This window comes from Aplidium turbinatum, chromosome 6 (assembly GCF_918807975.1).
Source record: "Aplidium turbinatum chromosome 6, kaAplTurb1.1, whole genome shotgun sequence".
Taxonomy (NCBI): domain Eukaryota; kingdom Metazoa; phylum Chordata; class Ascidiacea; order Aplousobranchia; family Polyclinidae; genus Aplidium; species Aplidium turbinatum.
In genome coordinates, this window is record NC_137477.1 from 416988 (window position 1) to 442720 (window position 25733).

The 25733-nt window shown below is 40.8% G+C and overlaps 2 protein-coding genes across 2 annotated transcripts; one reads left to right on the top strand and one right to left on the bottom strand.

The window, feature by feature from the left end:
- Window positions 1-1997: 1997 nt before the first annotated feature.
- Window positions 1998-14946, top strand: LOC145771952 (sorting nexin-8-like). The gene is made up of 14 exons (XM_082583726.1): window positions 1998-2082; window positions 2382-2509; window positions 2791-2923; window positions 3095-3282; window positions 3395-3515; window positions 3674-3795; window positions 4520-4600; window positions 4933-5093; window positions 8962-9094; window positions 10001-10069; window positions 10347-10460; window positions 10533-10568; window positions 13595-13744; window positions 13976-14946. Exons 1-14 carry the CDS (start codon window positions 2067-2069, stop codon window positions 14081-14083), a joined length of 1560 nt encoding a protein of 519 aa, XP_082439852.1. The 5' UTR covers window positions 1998-2066; the 3' UTR covers window positions 14084-14946.
- Window positions 5333-8885, bottom strand: LOC145771953 (uncharacterized). Its single transcript, XM_082583727.1, has 4 exons — window positions 8817-8885; window positions 8136-8231; window positions 7192-7303; window positions 5333-5595 (listed from the first exon to the last, which is right to left on the bottom strand). Exons 1-4 carry the CDS (start codon window positions 8850-8852, stop codon window positions 5471-5473), a joined length of 369 nt encoding a protein of 122 aa, XP_082439853.1. The 5' UTR covers window positions 8853-8885; the 3' UTR covers window positions 5333-5470.
- Window positions 14947-25733: the final 10787 nt, after the last annotated feature.

The window sequence follows — 25733 nt, forward strand, 5'->3', positions numbered from 1 at the left end:
ACTTCCACCAAACGAGGTCGTGTGGCTTCTTGCGTCACAATGCTCTGGGCACGGGTCAGAAAACTTCTACAATGATGCTACTATTTTCTTCTGTGCAAAGTTTCACTAGGCTTTTTTTGGGTTTATTTTTGCAACTTCTACAATGACGCTACTATTTTCTTCTGTGCAAAGTTGCACTAGACTTTTTTCCTTGGGTTTATTTTTGCATGTTATGTGAGCGAAAGTTAATTTTCCCTGGGCCTTTTCTTTCTTACTGTTATACCAAAACTTGACAAATTTTGCTGCATCTTGCTGTGATAGCATACTCGTATAATGTAATTTTGTAGCGAATCTTGCCTTATCAATATCACTCGGAGATCAAAGCCAGACATTGTGACGGAAGACTTGAAATAAGTTGCACGTGGTTAGTGTAGAAGTACACTGTACTGTAGAAGTACTCCCATCGATTCTTAGCAAAAAATTCACCTTTGTTACACTGATAGTGACATTCAATGATGACATTCAATGTCATCAATCGTTGAAGCAATGTAAAACTCGAAAGGTTTTCCCCTTGAATGGAAGCTAAGGGATACAATATTAACATTTTCTAGATGCGCGCACTAGAATGGGCGGGAAATTATATTCTCGCAACAATTGTTCAATGTTCGTGCTATGCAAGCACGTTTGAGCAACTTGTGTTTCTTCTAAAGGCATGTATGGCTGGTTTTGAGTGTGCTTTTGCTGGCCGATGTTTATCGGCGAAAAATAGCCGATACAATATATCGGCTACACCTGATATCGGCCGATACATATCGGCTGACCGATATATAGGTCGAGCTCTAGTCATGTGCCATGACAACATCGCACATTGTCATAGCACATGATTTGGGAACTGTGTTCCAGGGACGTGCAGTCAGGGGAGGCAGGTGAGGCACTGCTTCACCTGTCAAAATCTGGCAAAGCAAAAGTTATATCAGAGATGGTCATCACAGAATAAACATTATTTTCTAAAGAGTAGTAAAAAATTGCATGTTGTAGGTGCTTTAATTTGTGTGAATTGCTGTAGCAAATTCCTCTCCCCAAATTTTACGTTTCTATACCCAAACTGTGCTTTAACTTTTTCTATTTCTGTGGCGATATTCATATCAAGCATTCATGTGGTCAAAATCGTTGAAATACGTGAAGAGAGGCAGCGCCAAATCTTTGAAAAAGGCTTTCTTCAAAAAAGACTGTCACCGAACTGGGATTTCTTCGAATTGTATTCTCTGATTAGTAGCAGACCTCTCTTACACTGGCTAATGCTAACATCATATCAATAAAAAAAGTTTTTGCTTTCTAATTATTTTACCCTGAGTTCTTTGCACTTTGAAGATTTGCAGCAAAGATATTGGAAAGGGTGCTGCTCAAATAATGTGTATAATATATATATATTGGTATTCTTAAAATAATGTTAATTTTCCCATAATGACTGGTAGATCTGCTTTCAGTTGTTTTGTCAATAAATAACTTAAATGTTTATTTTTACATTTTAATTCCATTATTTACAACCACTCCAATAAATGTTAAAACACAGTAAGCTAATGTAAAAAGCTAAAACCTCAATTGCTAAGGTAACAGGGATCAGTTATCAGTAGATGTTACAGAAAATATATTTTGCACTTATTCAGTGCATCTTCAGTTCTGATCAGAACAGAACATCATCTTCAGATCAGAACTGAAGATGCACTGAATAAGTGCGAAATATATTTTCTGTAACATCTACTGACAACTGATCCCTATTACCTTAGCAATTGACCCAGACAGCAAAATCAACCGTTTTTACATTGATTCAACATTTACAGATGTTGAATCAATGTAAAAGATGGTTGATTTGCTGTCTGGGGAGGTTTTAGCTTTCTAGATATGGAACAGGGATCGTTTCAGAATAAGACTAGGTTAGAAAGCGAGGCAGACTCCGACGCAGCTCAGCAGCAGCATAGAGCAGTTAGCTACTATAAACTAATGTAATGTGTTTTAAAGGTTTTTTTTGTACTGTATATATAATTCCTTTACATACTGACTTTTGCTGGTTTATTGGATAAAGGCGAATGGCAGAACTTGAAGGTGATTTATTATAATTATCATAGAATAAGTTTTAATTTTTCATAATTTACTGTATGTCTAGATCTGTATGAATGGTTTCTAACCTTTTTGAAGTAAGGAACATCTTTCCTAGAATTATCATATCTACAGAACCAACTGTTTCCTAAAATTTGCAAAGTGCATAATTTGTGGATGAAATGACTTCTATGCTTGAGTAATATGAATTGTAAATCTTTTGAAGTGACATTTGTGATCCAAGACTGATATGTTTTGTATATTCTACCTGGCTTAAATACATCAGAAACTTATTTCACTTTCAGGTGCAGTACCACCTTACTACCGGGATGTATATGATGCGCTTTGTTCGAACCAAGATGATCAGATTACACAAACTGTGTTTGCAAAGGTTCTTGCCAAGTCTGGTTTAGAACGCAGTGTTTTAAGTCAGGTCAGTTAATGTTTTATTGCTTTACCAAATGTCTTCTCTTTATTGCATCTGTGATCGCAGTATATGGTACGTTGTCGCAATGGACGCAAATATGATTATTATTATTTGTGGCTTGAATTGATTCTAGAAAACCGAGACATAGTGGAGAAGGAAAAGCATTCCATTTTCAACAAGCAATCAACAACTGACTGGTTTTGTGATGCAAAGTGTAACTTTTTATTGATGAAATTCTTAGAGTTAGCATTGATTGTTTCCACATATTTCCACCTTAAATTGTTTAGATTTGGGAGATGATGGATTGCAAGAATGGGATTGTCACCAGAAACAATCTGTACAAGGCGCTTGCTCTTGTCGCGTTTGCGCAGCAAGGCAAAACTATTTCAGAAAAACTTTTCCAGACTTTCTCCGGCCAAGGTAGGAAGGTTTTGAGTAGTTTTAAATATATCTGAAATTTTAGATCATAGTTGTAGTCAAGGTTTGGGATAATGTAGAATCACTGTGCATCAAAGTACTGTGAAGATGAAAACAAACATATTTCTTGTTCAGTATAAGGGTGAAATAAGTTTGTACAAACTGTTCACTTAGAACTTCCTCGACCCAATCTCGGCAACTTGGACGACATTAAATTCATGTTCAAGCAAACAAAGAAATCGCCAACAACTCTGTCCATGACGTATTCTGAATTCTGCTCTCTTGACGCCATCCAAGTCACGATGGTACCAGAGAAAAAAGGAATATTTTTAAAACATGTTGAATATGAGATCACAAGCAAAGTAAGTATTTTTTAATTGTCTTATTGTGATGTTTGTGCCGCATACACTGCTTACTTCTTCTACAAGGAATTTGTCTCATAGATTCTCATTGTTTGCATCGTCCTTTTCACAGCTCCATCGCAGCACAGTGAAGCGACGATACAATGACTTCATTGCCTTCCATGAGCTCCTTCAGCAAATATTCCCATTCCGTATAATTCCTCGGCTTCCACCAAAGAAAGTTTTAAGCTCTTGTGAGTGATGTTGTGGATGCTACATGCCGATCAAACAATGTGCCTGATTAATTTGACACGATATTGCAGACGCTGGTGCGTTTGCTCTTCTTTAAAAAGTTGCAAAATTCTTGGTTCAGCAAAAGTTGGTTCTGAATGATTTTTATTGACATTTGCAGCGGATCGAGACTTCATAGAGAACCGACGGAAGGCCCTGCGTCGCTACCTCAACATAATCAGCAGACATCCCGCTATGCATAACTGCCAGACCTTGCAGTTCTTCCTCACCTACTCTGGCCAGGTTGGTTCATGGTGTTGTGGTGGTTCATGGTATGGAGTGGTTAATGGTGTTATGGTGGTTCATGGCGATGAAGTGGTTCATGGTGTTGTGGTGGTTCATGGCGATGAAGTGGTTCATTGTGTTGTGGTGGTTCATCAATGTACTATGGACAGTGGACACGCTTGTTCTCAGATCAGATTAGTTTTGATTTAGAAATGTCACTTGGTTATGTTTCTGATCTGAAATTAATCTGAGTACCCAAGAAAACTGTCACCTCTGAGTTGTTTACCGCGTGATTACATCTGTTGTCATTGCTATGCTTGTTGCGGCTCATTACATTGGCAAGTTGACCACCATGCAGCATGGCCGAAGTTTACAGCAAGTCACTCCTATCAACAGGCAGCCCTGAGAAGTCCTTTAGGCAAGCCTCGTCACCTTTGTTAATAATTGACTAAACGAACAAACAATGCTATACTGCTGGTTACTGTGACCGAGTGAAACTAGTCAACTGGGACCGATTTGATCAACTGCTGCAGATGTACACTCGGACGTGGCAGCTCCTGTTATCACTTCACCAGCGCGATCCTGCTGTTAAAGTTTGATGTCCTGTGTTTTGAGGTGAACGATGAGTTGGACCATATTTTGTTGTTGCACTTTCATTGCGAGCTGCTGTTTTTTTGCTGATCGCTGCATTGTGCAATGGTGCATGACCAAAGTGATGACATTTCGCAACAATTTCTTGCAGGATGTAGTCCACAAAATCAAAGAACAGTTCAGGGGAGCACAGGAGGAGTACGCGAGGAGCCCTCTGGCCTCCCAAGCTAAGGTTGGTTGCAACGTCATCAATTGCCTGAGTGATCACGCTTGCTTCGATAGCAAATCAGTCGCTTTTTGAAAAATGTAGTCTGCAGACGTTAAAGCAATGTGCAAAACTACTGATTTGCTATCTAGGATTGCTTAGTTGGGTAATCGAACGCGTTAGGTTGCGGTTAGGGATATCCTGAAGCGAAGCCATATACCACCGAAGATGAAGACAGTACAGTTTTCGAAACGTTTGTTTGCTGAACATGAGTTTGTACGTTTTGGGCTCTTTATTTTTAGTCGTCGAAATGGTCATAAATAGTCGCTGTGTGACGTAGTAATGCGATGACGTTGCAGGAGCTTGTGCCCCCAGACACGTCATCCGAGTTCGCTGCCAGCAAGGAGCAATTGAAGCAGGTGACGTCACGCGTGCAGAAGCTGCGCGACATGGCGGCTCGAATCTCAGAAAGGTCGAAGGGGAATGCCGTCGACATGCTTGGGTTCGGTCGGGAGTTGATGTGAGTATTAATGGGTGTCAGGGAAAGCCCCTTGGTGGAGGCCCTTAATATTTATGCTTATGGGACTCACTCTTATTCAAGTAGGTAATGGGCTACTATTTTGATCTCTTGAGTCGGTTCTGGTATTGTTGCGTTACAAATCAGGCTATCGTTCAGGGCATTATTTTGTAACAAGTGATTGCCAACAAGTGGGGTGAGCTGCCGACTACAGATCACGTAGTAAACCAACGAAATCTTCCATCAAATTTGTACAATTTATTATCGAAAGTGTACTAGGTGGCGCTCTTGATAATGCGAATGGAAACACGACGGTCAGTTCGTATGGAACGCAACAATGCACTCGTTATCAGGCAAACAAAATGATGCTTATTGCGTCATCAATCGTCCATGCCGTACACTGATTTGTTGTCGTTAGAGAGCGCTGTAGCATCCGCCGGGATCATATTTCGTGTGCTGTACATGAGGAAGAACTTCTCATTGAATTGGAAGTAGATGAAGTGATCTGTAACGTCATCAACATCGATCTGTAACTAGGGATGGGCAATTCAGAATAATTCACTATTCCAGAATTATTCTGGAATACTAAACCGAATCCAGAATCGAATCCAGAATCGAATCCAGAATACCAAATCCTATTAACTTCCAGGCTCCAGCAAGGCAAAAAGTAAAAAATTTCAGACACAAAAGCTACACAATCAAAGTAAATGTTTGTTGCAATGCAACACATTCATTAAGGCATTCTGAATGACTGCCAGCCAAACGGGAGCAGTGTTGCCAGATGATGGAAGCCGCTTGGCACCAAAAAATAACTAAAATTTCACCAGATATTTAAAACACCCTAAATAAAGCAATTTCGCCTAAAATACAAATAGTTTTTAAGACATAAGACACTGCCATCACGCATACGCAAACCCCTTGCAAAACGTTTTCTATACGAGCAGGGATAATTTGCTAAAAAGTTTAAAAAACTTTCTTGAAAAAAATTGAGTGGGGAAAATTTCACCAAAAAGTTGTCTGGTTCCAAGGTCAAAAAAGCTTGGCAACAGCTTAGTTGACGTCAAGCCCACAGTGGAAAAGCATCGCTGGGAAGATGCTGATGTGGCAGGTATGCTGAGATATTTCAGAGCCAACTCCTTTAGCAGGGGCATCTGCTCAATGTTGTTACGCCCACCAGTCAAACTATCGCAGAGTCGCATACGCACGTGGATTGAAAAAAAGCATTGCACGATTGTGCATGTGCACAGAGCGTGAAGAAAATTGCGCGCTTAGTTTCTTTGGTTTCTTTGATTGCTTACGCGAGCGAGTGACGTAGGGTTGCATGCGCCGTGCGCGCACAACGCGTGCAAAATGTTTTTGAAAGTGCGGAACTGCGGATGGTGTCAGTGCAAAGAAAAAAGAGAGTAAGCCACACTTTTTTTTCAGTTCACTGTCTCAAGCTGACAGCTTCCACAAGACTTATGTATATTTTTAAAACCGAATCTTATTACCCGGTTTTATTACCGTTTTGGATTCGGATAGTTTAGGATCCGAATCCTTCTGGATTCGGTATTCTGAATTGCCCATCCCTATCTGTAACGTCATCAACATCGATCTGTAACGTCATCAACATCGATCTGTAACGTCATCGACAACTTTCTTGCTTCGCGTTCTGGGCTGCATGCGGACTGCGACGCATGTGATATCATATGTAAAGACTTTATCATATTAGATGGTCAGCAATTTCATTATTTGTAATAACAGATGAAGCACTTCGACCTTCGCCGCACACAGCGCATCGCATGAACAGGTTTTGTTTGATTTTTATCTTTTCATTGGAAAGTTACTTGCCAACTTTGATTGGAGCAACGGAACCAATGAAATTTTTTTATGTAAAGATCGTTTGATGAAATGCAGAAGTTTGTATTCTAATATGATACGTGGCATTAGTGACATTGTTTCCAATCATCAACCGATCTTACAGAGTTCTTCAGCCACATGCCCCATTTAGCTTTCGCATTCAACCCAAGCTTTAAGATTGTTTATTCTATAGCCCAGAGGAGACCGCAGATTTAGTGTTCCCGCGGCCCGCCTTTGAGCAGGACCAACATGCCCCACTGACCTGGGATGTAGGTAACAAGCCCCCCAAACTTCCTCCCCACCACCACGATCCAGGGTCCACCGTGATTCTCGTCCAGCTCCATCTTGATCATTTCCGCGATTTCTTTTTCAGACTGAAAACAAACAAGTCAAGGTAGAGCTCAGGCATTTCAATGTAATGTGTTGTCATGAGACTTGCTTTTCTTGATTCCGCCAGGTTTGGTGGAAAGTGAACATAAAAGTCCCAACACCGGTTCGTGACGGATTTGCCGTTTCGGAAAAACCCCAACTTGGATACAACCTTTATCGAAGAAAACCAATTCGGTAATTTCTCGAAAGTCCAGCGACAGCTTCTGTTTATTAGAGAATTTGTAGTGATCACTTGGGCAGGTAGTTTTTTTGTTTACCTTTCCGTACCCATTACCCATGCAAACGAGAAGTTATTGTTTCAGTGAAGTAGATATAAATTAGCTGATATCTTGCGAGTATATGGCGAATTATTAATTATTTTATAGGTTAAGCAATTAACTTATTGTTAATATCACAGTGGTGGCTCATGCTAGTAACGTTGAGGGGAGGGCCGATTTCATGCATCTGACAAAAAAGGAGTTGGGCTACCTACAGGTTAATAAAGTTGATAAGTATAGATATGAAACGCTGTTTGAGAACTGTTTTTTTTCCTGACGCTTTTTCGCCAAGGCTTTATTTGAGAAATCTTCATCACAAGCTAATTTCTTTGAATAAACAGATGCTGCTGTGAAATTTTAGAAATCTCCAAAAAAGGCTTTCTCCGAATTGGGATATCTCGGAATAGGATTCTAATAGTACCAGACCGGTAGGCCTACCGTGACGTCAACACTGGTCCGCAGTGAAAGCCTCCAGTAGCCAAGCACATCCTACCACGTGCTCAACCACTTGGTAGAGCGAGATCTCAAGAGAGATGTGTAGCAACAGTTATGACGTCACCTTGGACACTTTGACGATCTTCTTAGTGATCGCGATAATCGACTTCTCCAAGTCCGCGGTGATCGATTTCTTGACGATGTTTAGCTTCCCTTTCCCCTGCAATGGCATCAAGAAGACTTCCTTAGGCGACCACTTACTTGGTTAAGCAACTACTTTCTTTGTTAGGCGACCACTTACTTCGTTAGGCGAAAATCTGTTTTTTAAAGCTAAAACCCATGCTAGGATATTTTTTGGCATCAAATTCAATGGTGCTGATTTTTTAATTTTTTAAGGTAAAACTGAACTGATTTGTATTTCAAATCTCGCACTTCGCAGCTTGCTGGCCACACTGCTACACAACGGTTTGACCACATTGCTAAAGTCTCGTTTTAATATATTTTTTGCCCCCCAACCTCACATTGCTACATATAATCCCATAATACTTCTTAGAGTTGAATATAAGATATTGCAAAAGAAAGGTTGTCAACTTTCCCACCCCACACGTTTATCTATAGTCGGTCACACATTACCAGCCTGCGTCGTCTTCTGCCAACTATCTTCACAAACGTTAATGAAAGTTATTAAATGACGCAGATCTCATTGTCCGATTTATTCCCGAGCTTTCTTGGCGCGGCTCACCGTGGGGTGGGACAATTGCATGTTGGCAACCTTTAGTTTCTTAAGTAATTGCTTGTCACTCACCATAACCATCCTCGACTTTTTCCACTTTCCTCTCATCACCTCAATTTGAATCCTTACTTTGAATTTGCGTTATTGTGATGTCACACTGCCCACGGTGACGTAGGACATGACAATGTTGGTATTTGACGTTGCCGTTGTGACGCAGAGGTCTGGGGAACGACAGCTCTGTGGCCTCCCGTTGGGCCACTGGGGGTGACAACGTGCTGGGCACACTAAAGCAGTCCTTCAAAAGTCTCTCCGTCGAATTTTCATCAATTTCGGAGAAACATTCCTTGCAGGTAAGTCACGTGAGATCATCCATGCATGAAGTAACGTCACTATCTATCTTTATACCAACTACAATTTCAGTGAATGACAGCAATCAGGTTCGGTACATAAATAAAATTAATTTAAACCATTCGCGGCTTCGCTAGTACTTATTCAAATAGAAACATTATTTGATTCTTGACTTGAACTTCCAACTTTCTTCTGATCGCCTTAACTTCTTTTTTCTGACTTCGTAACTTTAATTTCAATTCCAAACTATGATTTGAAACGTTATTGATTCTATTAGAATAAGAGTACTGATGAATCCGCCTCCATGCCTCTAAACAAATTTTATTTAGTTACCAAATCCCACTGTATTTATTTACTGATTTTATTCGTTTGATTGTATTTCACTTAAATCTCAGCAAAATCAATGCTCCACAATTCGCATAACATCGAGAAGCCAGAACGGAGGTTCAGGAGAAGTCAGAAGCACTTTATTACTCATAATTTCAGTACTTTCAATTCCGATCATTCTAAGTAAATATTTTCTTCATGATTTATGAAAAAAAGATTTGAAATGAAACGAAATTTCGATTGGAAACAATTTTGCTTCGAACACTTGAAATCTAAAACCATATTTTTAACTTTTTCGATGAAAATGTGAAGTTCAAATCGTTTCCTGCATTTCGATGTTCTCATGAGTCTCGTTTCGAATTGACCGCGGAACGAAACCAAGACAATGAATTTGTGATGAAACAATTATGTTCGTTTCAAACAGCCTGTTTGGAAGGGATTGTGGATAATGAAATATGATATAAGGTCTTCCGTCATAGTTCCATGTTCATAACTTTCATGGGTAGTTTCTTATCACCAGAATGCGCTGGTTGCTCTTCAACCCAACCTGTAGGATGATAATCTCTGATGTTGCATTCCAGGGCATCCGGGAGGAAGAAGGTGTGGTCGACCAACTCAACATGCTCTGCGACCTCCTGCTAGCTTACCACGTAAGCATGGCATGTTTATATGTTTGTGGTAAAGCAATATTAACTTGTTTCCAAACCGCCTTGTGCTCCAAAATGTTGACCAACGAAATATCAACGTCTTTTAGATGTAATCTTTGTTGAGTGACTTTTGTTGTTCAGGCTTACAACGTGTGCCCAGCATTAATCAAATTCCGTCAACTCTGCGGTAACGGGAAAGAATGTGGCATGTCAATAAAAGAGACGGTTGTTAAGTTTGAAAGGTTTGGGATAGATGTCACAACATCTTGTTGATGCGTAGGATCTATGTGAACGCCATGAGAAGGGAGTCCTCAGGGATCATCACTCTGCTCTCAAGAAGTACGGAGCCATGAAGACCAAGAGGATGGCGGCCACCGTCGCCAACATCGAACAGGTGACGTCACCGGCGCGCGACAAGCATGACGTCACGATAGGCCGAGCCTAAAGTTGTTGTTTGTTGTTTCAGGGAGGGATGGACAAGATAGAGTCGAAGATAGTGGCGGTAAGTTGCCACTCCCATACGCATAATTGACCATGGCCGACTGTATTGTGGCTAAAAGTTGCTAAATCTGTTAACAACTGTACACAACAAACGGTTCTTTCCTGCTTAATAAGCGTGTGTGCTTTAATAACAGTGGGCTTAATAAGCGGGGACTACTGTGCAAGCAAATTTATTATCACTCGGGACAGGCCAATCATGAACAGCTAAAAGTCGGTTCTTTTTTTGTCACTTATGATTTTGCTTTCAATTATAATTCAATTTCCATGAATTTTTTACCGCAGCAGGATCCAACTCTTTCGCGCTGTCGTTTTGATTAATTGTGTTGTTTGCTTTCAGCTGTAAAGATGACCTAGCTCAAAGGTCTCGAACACGGGACCCGCGATGCACTTGTAAAGTTTCCAATAGTTTACAATTACTTAATTATTATCAATTAGTGATTTACAACGTGGAAAAGGCAAGTTGAGGAGGAAAGCAACAAGGTGGGCTTGACAGAAGCGTTAAGACAGAAGACGCTTTAGACAGATTGACGTGGAGGCAGGGTGTGAAGGCGATTGCGGCACTTGAAGGTGAATCCGGCCACCCTCGGTAACGGGGACATCACCGGATTAAAACTGGACTACTACTACAGAAACTGTTTAAGTTTTACATTTTTTTCCAAATCTGAAAGGTAAAATCCACTCTAAAATGCCAATCAAACTTCACATTTCAGTGCAACTGTCGCGCAATTTTATTTCTCACGAGACACTCGTATTGTTAAATCACAATCACATTGCCAATCCATAGACCTTGCCTTGTGCCCAGGGAATGGAATGAAGGGCACATTTTGGTATGGAAATGGAAAGGGATGGAAGATTTGGATGATGGGATGGAAAGAAATACAAAAGTTGTGAAATACATTGAGTAAAAGTTTCCGTTTGATTACGTTTTTTAACAGAACTAAGCCTATGTCGATTTTTTTGTAATAAACCAGCGCGGCTATCGGCGGAAGATTGTTCAAGGAAGCGAAGTCGACAATATTTACACTTTGTGGGTTCTTCGTCGTATGAGCTTTCTTCCGGACTATATGTTAGGGCATGAAGTCATCAGTCACTCGACAGTCTCATCATCCAGGGCCTTCAGTCCAAGCGTTCCATGTGGTGGTTGATGGATTGGGCAGTCATGGACGACATGGTCTACTGTCTGGTCTGTGGCACCACACTCGCATCCCGGTGAGGGAGCCAGACCCCATCTGCACATGTCTGAACGAAAGCGACCGACGCCGGTTCGTAGGCGGTTAAGCCGGACCCACACAAGTCTTGCGAGGGACATTCCCGGAGGGTGGGGATCGACGTCGGGTAGGAAATCATGGAGTCGGGAGGTGTTGTTTTGCCACTCCGTGTTCCATGTGTAGTTCGTCCAGTGTGCCTCACTTATCCAGTGTCCAGTGGGTATGACAACATTTCACTTAAGTTTAGACATTTAAATCCACTAGATTGAAGAACCTCGCTCTTGAATGATTCTATTTGTGTGAACACTTAAACAATTAATCAAAGAGTGAGAAACAATGACATTATGTGGCAGCATACACAACCCTTTGGAAACTACTGTGACAGTAAAAACAAATCTATTAATCAAGTTTATTTCAGTATAGCTTCACATACCAGTGCGGTACATGGTAGAAAATTAATACAGGCGAATGGCGTTTCAGCCTAGTCAGCACAGACATCTTCTCAACAATTACGCCTATTCACAATAAACCTTTTTTTTAGTAAATTGGTTAAACGAATCAACCGTATAATCGTATCAAAACGTCTGGCAAATAGGTGATACGATTAACCGATTTCGTCTGTACATCAAACACATAACTTTATCCATATGGAAGCTACACCGTGGAGTCATCCCGACTCCACAGCCCTGGATTCTTATAGTTATAAGCTTCTAACACCAAATGGTGCGTAATCTTCAGAAAAATGTTGCTGTAAAATTTTTAGCTTAAATGAAGATAGCCTACAATTTTTTTGTTGTTGTTGATGGAATGGAAGAAAATCTTAGGATGGAAGATGGAAAAAACGTCTTTCATCCCATCCGTTACCCTGCTTGTGCCGCTACCACAACACTAACCTTGATATTTGCGGCTGTCGAGAGCCTGCATGTTCGACTCCAGCCACCCGCAATTGCTGTTGTTTCTCTGCGCAAGAAACTTTACGATAATTGCCTCTACCCAGTGATCGATTTCGAGTAATGGGTAGTACCAAATTTAAGTCATAAGTAGAGTAGACAACCGGAAACAGACATTGCCGTCGGCTGCAGCGTGGGTCAGATGTATGTCGGAGGCGTACACCGATGCATAGCGCTCAAGTCCGCTTTCCCGCAATGCAGGATAAAGATAAACAAACAAAAAGTCCGTTGCAAAGTTTTTACTCCAAAGCGTTGTATTGTTTTTTATTTTTGTGTTTTTCTATCAGAATAATAATATAATTTAATTTTCTATCTTGCGATCACAGACAACAGGAAGCAGCGAAGTGACCTTTACTTATCGGGTCATCTGCTCCCCTTATTTTGGCTTATCATTAAGCGTCTCTGCTTAGACACATCCGCGTGCTCTGGAGCGGTGTCGAACCCACGTCCTTTGCGAACGTCGTGCAGACGTACTCACTCGGCCACACAACCGATAGTATCGGTTCGTGCATACGAACCGACATCTTATTTCTTTTACTGCAATCTTGCATTCTTATTTCTTGCTGTGTTATTTCGTTTATTGACTTTTTATTGTGTGTCGCGGCCCTCGGGTTAATTTGCAAGTATTCATTTGACCCTCACAACAGTTTGAGACCGCTGATCTAGCTGATAAAAATTGAGTTTTTAGGTGTTTCTAATTGAACTGAATCGTATGAAAATGGACTTATTGTTTTCCAAGACATGTACCAAGCATTGTTGTGGGTTTGACACCTGTCACAAGATATTACGTTTTTCTTCATTGAATAAAGATAATGCGCACATATATATACCCCGCTATTCACGTGACCCGCCCATTTTGTTTTCCCCAGCAAGAAAGTGAGATCCTAAACCGCGAGAACCGAAGTTACTTCTCGCTTCACTGCATCCACTTGGAGACGCAATTGATTTTCGCCAACATGCAGATCCTGGCCGAGGTTGTGGCAACCCTAGTGGCCACCCAAATCAAGGGGCATCAGGAGGTGAGCGCAGTTGCATGGCAACTATCAAATGGTGTGGCGTCAAACATTCATTGTGAGCTCATAATATTCATAAATTTATGTCATCTTCCCCAATTATTTACCATTAACCACAGATGAAAGGTTTTATAAGTGTATGACGTCACAATATGAACGACGTGAACGCCTGTGTCGAGCACATTGTGATCCGAATGCATTTTACAAAATTCTAATCATGAATTATTTTCTTTGAAGATGTGCAAACTATGGGAAGATTTAGCGCCTCGTGTGGGGAACTTGTTGCCTTCGGTGGATGGAGCAAATGGATCGACAAGCCCCCACCTCCCATCAAGTCCCCGATAATCACCCCTCCATAAGGGGCCTCCCACCAATTTCTTATAAGATTCACTCATCTGTGTACTATTAATTTCCATTGATCAAATTTGCCTTCGTCGTACCTGGGTTGCCATGTTATAGTGAGCTCTTTGCAGTGTTGCCAGATTTTCATTCAACAAAGCTCTACTCCAATGCCGTGTGACTCTGAACGAATTAATTCGTGGATGGATGTCGCGTGCTTGGACAATCGGAGACGCGCCCGTATTTTGATCGGCGACGTTGCAATAACTTTCCCGTGTTCATAAATGTTCATTTTGTTCCTTCCTCGTCTACCCGGAGATGGGATTTTGATCCTCAGTGACGTAAAGCTATCGTCATCGATGTACAACCCTAACCCCAGTTTCAAAGTGACGTCTTCGTTCGCTACCCTTGTGACCTCATCAAGTGCAATAACGTCATAGCAGTGCCTTTGTGACATGTGTGCTATATATCTCCTTGCAATTGCGAGTATATTTCCTTCGTAATTTTGTACACTCGTTTTGTGTGAAATGGACGAGATCTTTACAACCGAGGTCAAGTTGGGTCTCACACTACAAATTCCCCTCCAAATCTTTAACCCGACGATCCATCTGATGGGAATTGCTGGGTCACAAACAATCGCGCGGATAGTGAGGCAACCTCACTGCTTGTGCTTCTTCATTTGCCCCGCAACACAACTCTCACCTATGACGCAATGGAACGGCCGTCTTGTGTTGATTGTTGCCTTATAATTAAGCGAAACTCCAAAGTGGACACCACATCTTGGCATTGTGACAAATTGTATATACAGTACTTCTATAATTTCTTGCATTTTTATTATTTCATTCAAAATAAACATTGTCGCAAACCTGCTACGTGTCGCTCCCTTCACATTGTGACAACACAGGACCCCTGAGCCAGCCTCAACGTCAGCTTCTAACCTACGTCATCGACCAAAGAATATGTTCGTTTATTAACAAATGTATTGATATGAAGAGCACAGATACAAAAGGCGATCCAACATGTACAGCATCACTTGTGCACCTCGGCTACTTGACAGTGGCATGCATGCGCGGTGGCGCTCTCTGGCGGAAAATGCTTGCGACTGGGACCACTGAAAAATGCTAAAAAGTAAAAATAATTGATTACAAAAATAAACTCCCTTTCAGCGTGGTCTCCCACGTTCAGCTTTATAGGGAGATCGCTGATAGGAGGTCAAGGGTCAACGACTCCATTCACTTGAAGTCCTACCGACGACTCAAGCATGGATTCATTCTATTCACATATGTACAATTTGATATGAATCCGCAATGCAAGCAGAGGAATCAATCAAGCGTGACTCCCACAAGATATTTCATTCACAAAATAAGCAGCAAAGTTGAAATGAAAAACATTAAAGAAATATCAACAACCGGCCGCCCGTGCCAACGGCGGTGACTTCATTGCCACAACAAACTCAGGTATCATTCGGAAATTATACTTTCGAGCGGACACGGTTTTGCTCGCGGAAACAAAATAAATTCACATCTGCGACCGCTGCATTCAGTTTGTCATATCGCGGTCGTTCTACGTAGGTATAGGAAGCCGCGTACACAACACAAGGACTGAACAAAATACTGTACATTAGTTAGGCTCATGAGGACATTTTGACGCGACCAGCTTGCCGCGATTAACAATGGAAGACAAAACATGCGACCACATGGCGTTGTACCACAAATACAACTCGTGTATAACGGACAAGCGATTTTCATTCGATATATGCGGTTACCTGTTATACACGAGTTTAACTGGCGACTATCCGGCGCTAAGTTGGCAGCGTCAAAATGTCGTGAACACTCAACAAACAAACACCTGAAAAACGGTGGCGTGCAACAAAAGCAGCAACTATGACAGACTACTGGGATCGGCCAAGATTTCAACAACTTCACAAAGATGCTGTTCGAATGTTCCATATGACGTCATTTTCTTTACTCCTTTTGCACCACACCAATGTGACGTCATTTTTATACTTACATCCCCGATAATGCCACCTAATGGTTGAATAGCTGTGACGAAAATTGAAAAACCTCGATTGGTTGAAAATAAAACAAGATTTGATATTTTCTTATGAAAACCCACAAGAACACGATGTACCCTGGAGGTGATAAAACGAAACACGATTTTCCGATTCTATTACAAGCGTCAGTCAACATCTGCCGCGGTTCGAAGCGGACCAATTGTCCTGATTTGAGTTTGAAAACTTTGTTGACCTACACTTCCACACCACAACAAGTACCAGGTGGAGGGTGCTGTGCAGGCAAACACGAATTGAATGAAACGGAAACAATTGCGGAAAGCACTTGCCGGCTGAGAAGCAAAACACAAAACCAATGTTTAACGACATAATGCTCACACAAGTACCATGGAACAAATAATCGCTTAATGTGTTTTCCCCAAGGGGATATTAATTGACAAATGGGATAGTTTAGTTAGAGGGTGATGTTTTTAGGTTTTTCTTGTGATTTAATATGAAATTTCTGATGCCTTTTGTGCATTCAATTTCAACATCAACTTTTTACAGTTACGCTTTTTGAAGAGGTTTATAAATGCGAATGATAAAACTGCAACCTTGCATGGTGGAGTCTCCAAGAAAAGAAATGTTCTGGCAACTCTCAGTTTTCATCTAAATGTTTTATCAATGATGGGCAATGCAGATGAAACTGAAGATGATTCTCCAGAATGTATTTTCATGTGTTTTGCCAGAGTTCGGTTCTGTGAGAACCACTCCCCACATTCCTTACATTGGAAAGTCTTGGCCAACGATTTCTTCATCTTCTCCTTTTGGCTGATCGACTTTTCAATCAGAGCTCTCCTATAGAGGTGGCCCCCTCCACGATGGAGAATCGAATGCGTTTTCAAGCTCGCTTCAAACTCAAAGCACTTTTCACAGATCAGGCATTGAAATGAGCTTGCAGGTGATTCATCTGCTTTTGGAGAGCTAATCTGTGCTTTCTTCTTGCTTGGTTTCCTGCCACGTTTCTTAACTTTACGAGTTTCAGATTTACTTGTTGAAGGTTTACTTTTGCTTGGAGCCGGAGGGGGCGGCACATCAGGAGACTTGGGAATAGTGTGCTCAACCATGATCGGGTTCTGTTGCTCCGGCATGGGAGGTGGAAGAACCTTCATAGTGTTGTGCAATTGATCTTGAAGATCATTTTTAGGTTCTTCAGGTGGCATGGCCTTGTTTGACGAGGAAGGGATTTCGTTGCTAGCACCAAATACACAAGATGGCTGAGGTTGAGAAAATAATTGACTTTCAGGAAACTTCACACCAGCAAAGCCAGGCACTGCTGCCACGTTCACCATGTTGTGCCGATATGGAGCAAAGTTTTGAAAGTGTTGGAATGCAACGTGATTAGTGGCTTCCATATTTTGTTGCCACATTTGCCGTTCGTCAGCAACTTGCTCTCGGTTGTAATTGTGCTGCTCCACTGGCCAACTTCCACCATACCAAGCCATGTTCTTAGCGTTTACAAGATAGGAACAACTTAACAAAAATTATCAATGTTCTTATTATCTGTTTAATCCACAACAGGAATTACAAAGGGCCTATGTTATTATGTAACATATATATACACTTACAGTATATATATTCTAACTATATTTTAAAAGCCATTACTTATGCCAGATCTTCAAAACGACTTTTACCCACAAACTGGAGGTTGCATCAAGCAGCTGACTTACCAAACTTGAACACTGGGTTCGAATAGGCCAATGTCTAAAATTAGAACAAAAAATGAACTAGAGATGTACCGATACCAATATTTTGGCCGATACCTATATCACTTTTTTAGGCCGATACTTTAGTGTTACAAAAAGAAGCAATTTTGGTATTGGCAAGTAATTATATCAAATGCTTAATGGCATAATATGCTGATTCAAAGCTTTTTTTAATAGTTTTGTGCAAATAGGGTAAAACTTAAAGCACAAGATCAAAAGTAAAACCACAAGATCTTGTGCTAAAACACAAGCCGTGGCACCACCGCGACTGACACAGTGACAAATTAGTCTAAAACCAAAAAATCCCCAAAATTCAAAATTAGTTGTGTTCAAGTTTGGCGCTTACAATAAATAAATTCCAAAATACGCCACAAAACCAACCAACTTTGGAAATTTATAGAGCAGCAAGGGAAACTTCAAATGGGCAACATTAGGTGCCAAAGGGGCAATATTACATCATTATGAGTGACAATGGACGGATTTGGAAGTCCTTGGCACTTGAAGATTCAAGAATCCAATCCCAACTCAATGTTGTGTCATAATAGTAGGTTTTAGTAATGAAAGGCCACCGTGATTGAGGACTGGGGTATAAGGGAAGAAACATTACATCATAATTGGGGTTTCTGAAAAATTATTGAAGGGTTTGTGCAAACTCTCCAAATAGGCTAATAATGATAGCCATTAACCGTATCTGTTACTGGCGTAGACCTTATGGTCTCGCCCTCTGCTAATTCAGCAATTTCACATAGAAACAGTGACGCTAGAAACCTGAGATTTCTTGACTTTTACTTTTTTTTCTTGCCCCAACTTTTAATCCCGATTATGTTGGTATCGGATAATTGTGAAGTTCACAATAAACCTTTTGTCACAGCCAGTTATAAAATGCAAGAAATTTCCTGATATTCTATAGCTTGATTGACAATTTGCTATTAGCGTGCGGTTTCATTTTGTGTCTGTCAGTCATAACACGATGGCGCTAAAATTCTATTCTCTACCCAGGCAGCAAAATCCGTCATTTTTACATTGATTCAACGTCGATTTTGCTGTCTGGGTAGGGAGTTGGTCTTTGACGCGATATGAGTCATTCTTTGCTGGCAGACATCAATTAGGAAGGTAATTTATTATTTGCGCAAATTGCTTTGTAGTGCAAAAAGTGCATGGAATACTGCTTGCACAGAAACGGAAAAACAAAATTGATGAAATTCTGTGTTCTATGCAAGAGGACTTTCAAAATAAAATGTGAACTGAGAAATTTGACCAAGAAATGGCGAACATAGGTCAAAAACCGAGTCTTTATCACCTTTTCTACCTAAAATACACAATTACGAATGTATTTTGCGAAATAAATTGATTGAAGTGATAGATAAGGCTTTTGACCAACGGCATACTTTTTCCCGTTGTTATTTGATATAAGCCGACGGAGTAATTAGCAATAAGAGAGACGTAGACCTGATGGTCTCGGCCAGTAACTCTTGATGCCAAAAGGAAGCAGTGACAGATACGGTTAAGCAATGGAAACAACAATTCGAAAATGACCCATCATACACTGAAATAAAGGTCCCACCATCAGAGTCCTTCCCCCTAGGAACAAACGCTCCTTGGGCAAAGTGGAAAACATTAAACCGACTCCGAACCGGTGTTGCACGCACTAAGTCTGCAATGGTGGAGAGGGGCTATGACACGAGCCCAGTTGCATGTATCTGTGGCACCGAGCCCCAAACAGCGGACCACCACCTTGTTTGCCCTCGGCTTGCCACCCGGTGTAATCTGGGTTTTTTTTTCGCTGAGACTTTTCGGTCATTTGTCCGAAATGACTTGAATAAATTCGGTCATTTTTTATTTATTTCGGTCATTTATTATGATGAAAATATTTCCTTTCAAGTAGCTGATACAAACCAAAATTTGCACTTCCTGACTAGCTACAATTAACATTAAGTTTCGCTGAGAAACGTTGTCGTGTTTTATCTGAGAAAAGTCAGAACAGACAAACGTTTCTTCAACGTTCATCAGCAAAACTCAACCTTGCAACACTTGGCCGCAGACATCTTTTATTGCACACTAACACACGTTCAAAAATAACGTGAAACAAAAACGGCAAGCATTAAAAACAAGTAAGAATGACCAAACAAAAAAAACACATTACGCTCTAATGGTTCGCAATTGCAAAGTGATTTAACTCCTCAACAGTTTCATGGTCATGACGTCACTATGTAGGCATTTTTTTCTTTTTCTCTTTCAAAGCAAAAAACGAGAAGAGTGCCTATATAAGTTCTAAATTCAACACCTATGTTCAACTGATTCTGTGGCGCGTAGGGTACTTATCGGGCTGGTGCTCCTGAGGGAATGAGTTCGATACTACGTGGAAGCATTTTTTTTTTTTTTTTTTAAACTAAATTTTGACCCGAAGTGACTCAATCGTTAGATTTCTGCATTTTTGTGGTCAAATTTTAATTTGAGTAGCCTACAGCCCAATTTTTTATGTCTTTTCAAATATGAGTAATAAAGTTAGAGTTTTTTAATTTTCTTGAATTTAAGAATTTCTCTGGATAATCTTCCGTTCGTCATAAGAGGATGTGACCGTGTTTGCCGAACGACGCAAAAATGTAATGACGAACGGAAAATTACCCAGAGAAATTCTCAAATTCCAGAAAATTAAAAACTCTAACTTTATTACTTAATTTTATTTTTTAATTTTCTAGAATTTAAGAATTTCTCTGAATAATTTTCCGTTCGTCATAAGAGGATGTGACCGACTGACCATGTTTGCCGAACGACGCAAAAATGTAATGCGTCGTTCGGCAAACACGGTCACATCCTCTTATGACGAACGGAAAATTATCCAGAGAAATTCTTAAATTCAAGAAAATTAAAAAACTCTAACTTCATGGATGCAACCTAGTTCGTACCATGAACAGTTCAGACCGTCAGTTCGTACCTTGAAAAGATCAAGAAAAAAAAATTTAAAAAAGCCGAAGTCGCTGATCGCAGTTTCCGCAATCATTTTAAAATTTTTCCCCAGAAAAGATCGAGAGAAAAAATAGCTCAAAACTGAAGTCCGCTGATCGCAGTTTCCGCAAAAATTTTTTCCGCAGTTTTCGCTAACACTAACCATAGAGTAATCTATGCTCTAACCCTAACCCTCGCTGATCCGGAAAATTTTTTCCACAGTTTCTGTTATCCCTTACCCTAATTCTAACCGGTACCCGGTCATTTGGTCGACAGGACGTTTGGTCGACAGGACGTTTGGTCGACAGGACGTTAGGTCGACAGAACGATTTATTTTAGGGTTAGGGTTAGTTAACTAACCATAACCCTAATCTAACCCTGACTCTAAACCTAACCCTAACCCAAAAATGAATCGTTCTGTCGACCTAACGTCCTGTCGACCAAACGTCCTGTCGACCAAACGTCCTGTCGACCAAATGTCTGTCGACCAAACGACCGTGCACCATTCTAACCATAGAGTAATCTATGCTCTAACCCTGAACCTCACTGATCGCAGTTTCCGCAGTATCCACAAACGTTTTTCTGCAGTTTCCGCTAACCTTTGCCCTAACCATAGAGTAATCTATGCTCTAACCCTCGTTGACCGCAAACATTTTTCCGCAGTTTCTGCTTACCCTAACTCTAACCATAGAGTATTAGAGTAATCAATGCTCTAATCCTAACTCTCGCTGATCGCAGTTTCCGCAAACCGCAGTTTCCGCTGACCCTAACCCTCGAGTTTGTTTCAAATTGTTTGGGGAAACTCCGATCAGCGACTTCGGCTTTGTGCTATTGAACTGCGATCAGCGACTTCGGCTTTTTAAATTTTTTTCTCGATCTTTTCAGGGTACAAACTGACTGTACGAATAGTTCAAGGTGCGAACTAGGTTGCACCCAACTTCATTACTCATAGTTGAAAAGACATAAAAAATTGGGCTGTAGGCTACTCAAATTAAAAATTAACCACAAAAATGCAGCAGCCTAACGATTGAGTCAATTCGGGTCAAAAGTTAGTTAAAAATTAAAAATAAAAGAACGCTTAGCTGCGTAGTATCGAACTCATTCCCTTGGAGCACCAGCCGGAGACTTATCCTATGCGCCACCAAATCAGTTGAACGTAGGTGTTGAATTTAGAACTTACGGTATATAGGCACTCTTCTCGTCTTTTGCTTTGAAAGAGAAAAAGAAAAAATGCTTATATAGTGACGTCATGACCGGTCAAATAGTGTTTAAGATTCAAAGACCGGCGCCGGTCAAATAGCCACTGCCTTTAATAAATGAAAAAGGATTCTGAGCATTTTTGTTGTTATTGTAATAAGTATGGCACCGTATCATTGTTTGAAGATGGCACCGTATTGTAATAAGTATGGCACCGTATCATTGTTTGAAGAATTTCTGTCGGCTATTTTTAAGCTCTTATAATCCTAGTAAGTAGATCAACTGGTACCAGCAGCACCAAGAAGAAAATGACCAAGTGAAATTTGGCCACTAGAGTGAAGGAGCATTTGGTTTAACTGCTCTCAGAAGAAATAGTGCAATTAAAGATCATTATATATATATATACTCGATTGCCAAACTTGTTCAAACAATAAACCTGTCAATTTTCCAACTTGGCCGGACCTGGAGTCTTCCCTTGATTGATGAACTGAAGCGATGGGCTTGGTTAGGATGAAATAAATAAAAAGAGTTTCCACGCATAATATAAAAAATATAAAACATTTTCTGATTGATTGAAATGTAAGATCTACTTAAATTTAAATGATCACTCAGTTAATAACGACATGTTGCCAAAATACGAGCAAATACTCGCAGCATAAAACTGGAATGTCAAACTATACTGATGATTTATATATGATATTTCAGATAAGCTGAAGATTGTAAAAATTTAAAGGGAAAATTGTGCTGTTAAAAAAGAAATGTTAAAAAAGAAATTTCATTAAAATTCCGAAAAAAGTTTGAGCCTAGCTGAGAACAACTTTGGTTCGCCACCAACTGTAACACGAATGTAGAACTTAAAAATTGCCACCACCATCAATGTCCACTGTCCAGACTATAATCATTACACCACCATCACATCATCAATGTCTATAAGCCACCACCCTCACGCTTAACACCAACAGCCATCCCAGTGTTCCCACAACCCAGCCTCTATGCTGGCGATTTTAATTGCCACCACGTTGACTGGGTCTACAACACCACCCGATCTGGTTTTCGCGAGTAATGACCCTGATAATTGCCAACCGGACAGACGTTCGTGTGCTTGCGAAGTTCCCCGGTCCCAACATCGACCTTCGATCATCACGGCTCCAACGCTTACAATCATAATGCCAGTCCTGAGCAAGCCTGTTAAGCGATGGAACTTCAAAATGGCTAACTGGGAGTATATAGTAGCCTATCTCCCATCCCCACACACCAACAACGTGGAAGAAGCCTACAGGACTTTTGTGGTGCAATAATATCAGGGGCAAAACACTCCATCCCCCACGGCCGACGTAGGCTACATACCGTTCTGGGATAATGAATGCGAAAGTCTCTACTCCGACTTCCTTTACGCCCCCTGTTGGCAAGGCTGGACTCAAAGAGAAAGGAGCGCTGGTCAGAAGCCGTTGCATCAATCGTCGATTTACTTCACGCACTCCAGTCGCATAGCATGGAGTACGGTACATTGAACAACCTAACTGGCAGATTACGTGCCTCTCGTCCTGCGCACCAGTCTGGTGTCGTAGTTCTCACACCCACCACATTATTGATACCGCCATCAACGACGCACTGCATACTGTGACTGGATGCCTCCGTCCCACTCCGACAAACTACCTACCCATCCTAGCAGACATCCAACCCGCTGAGCTACGCCGTAAAGGAGCCACGATTTCTTTCACTCGACGCGCTCTGGAACCTGACCATCTCCTCCATGCAGCATTCAAGCGACCACTACCTATAAAGCAGCAGCTGAAATCAAGACGCCCCTTTGTGCCTGCCGTACAACAACTAGCCTACTTAAGAAGGCATAAAAATTTGGTTTAAGTGCAGAACACTGGACGAACCACATGTGGAACACGGAGTGGCAAAACCATACTTCCACGCTCCGTGACTTCATACCCGACACCGATGTCACTCGCAAGGCTTGCGTGGATCAGGCTTAACCACTGCGAACTGGCGTCGGCCGCTTTCGTTTGGGCATGCACAAGTGGGGCCTGGCTCCTTCATCAGAATGCGAGTGTGGTGCTACTGAACAGACCGCACACCATAGGCTATCATCCACCACTGCCTAACCCACCGGCCTCTAAACGGTGCGCATGGTCTTAGGGTCCTGGACGACGAAACTGCTGAGTGGCTGATGATTTCCTGCCCTCCAATCTAGCCTGGAAAGATCTGCTCATACGCCCATGATGAACTAGTCGTCGTTGAGCAAAACACTTGACGTAAAATGCTCTACATATCAGTTCGGCTTTCATTTAATCATACAGTGTGCTTTTAATTGTTTTGCCAAAAGGAATTGAAACATTTTAACAATTGTTTGATGGATGCTGAAAAGTTTGGGTGTCCATAAGACAATTAGGCTATCGTTTCTATCACTAGTTGCAAGGTTCATCTGATGAAAGTGAAAATAAAAGTAACGACAAACAGCTTGATTTATTGCTTGTCGCTTCGCGCACTATGACAATGCGCATCCTCAGAGCGAATTACATGCAAAATAAAATTTTACAAAGATATGTACTACAGTCCCCTGACTACAATGCATAAAATAAAAATTCATAAACAACGCCACATTTATTGTAAAATGGAGTTGGGTCTTTTGGTAGTGATAAATATTGCCAATGGTTCGAAACGGTTTCATAGCGAATTTAAATTCAGCGCGATTCAATGCTCGCCTTATCGACTCAGAAACTCCTTGTATGTATGGAATGTTACAACTGAGCCAACAGCTTGGTTACCTTCTCAAATAACAAGAAAAACCAAAACAAACACATTTATAACAAATGTACGACTAGTCCAATTGATGTCAAGTTATCACAATAAGATAACTTGACATCAATTGGACTAGTCGTACATTTGTCTTGAATTTATAATTATTTGGCAGTGCATCCTATGGATCCGTAATTGGGCCTCTCTCTTGCATCAGCTTGCTGGGCGTGCAGTTGTTCTCTTGCGTTATATTGCCTTTTTCATTATTTTTACATTTATAACACCTTAAAACTTAATAGACCGTCACGTCAAACAATAAAGCACCAGCAAAACTCATTACAGTTTTTTTTTATACTACTTTTTTAGGGCATGATATTTTTTGATATTTGAATAAGACTACAGGAATTCACTTGACTGTCGCAGCAGTAGGCTAAACAACTTTTTGTTTTCATTTTAACGGAACTTAAGCCTATCTTATGCCAACGTAATGCCGATGCTTGACATTTGTCACATTAAATATACAGCAAGCAGCTGACTCGATGACTAATATAGTCTTTTGCTACTTCCTGTCTGTTGTGGAATCAATATTGTTATTGACTTTTGTGCTATTATATTCGCATTGTTTATACTTGTACCATATACTATTCTCGCAACAGACGAAATAAAAGGTATCTTTCTCAAACCAGAAAATTTTCCAGCAATGCATTCTACATTTCTAGACTAGGATATGGCAACACTAGTGCTTGTGAGGTTGCAAATTTGTGATGTTACTTGTTAACCTGAATGGACTGAATGGTGAAGCTAGGCATTAGGCAATTGTGAATCATAGTGATGTACCGGTATTTCAGATACTTAGTTCAAACTTAAGTGATGTTAAAGTAGTTGTACATCACCAGGGATGGAATTATTGTGGTTTGGCATAATTTTCGCCCAAAATTTCATTAACTTCTAGCCAGAATCAAAATGTTTGCATACCGGTAATTGATGCTGTAGTGTACCGTACCGGGGT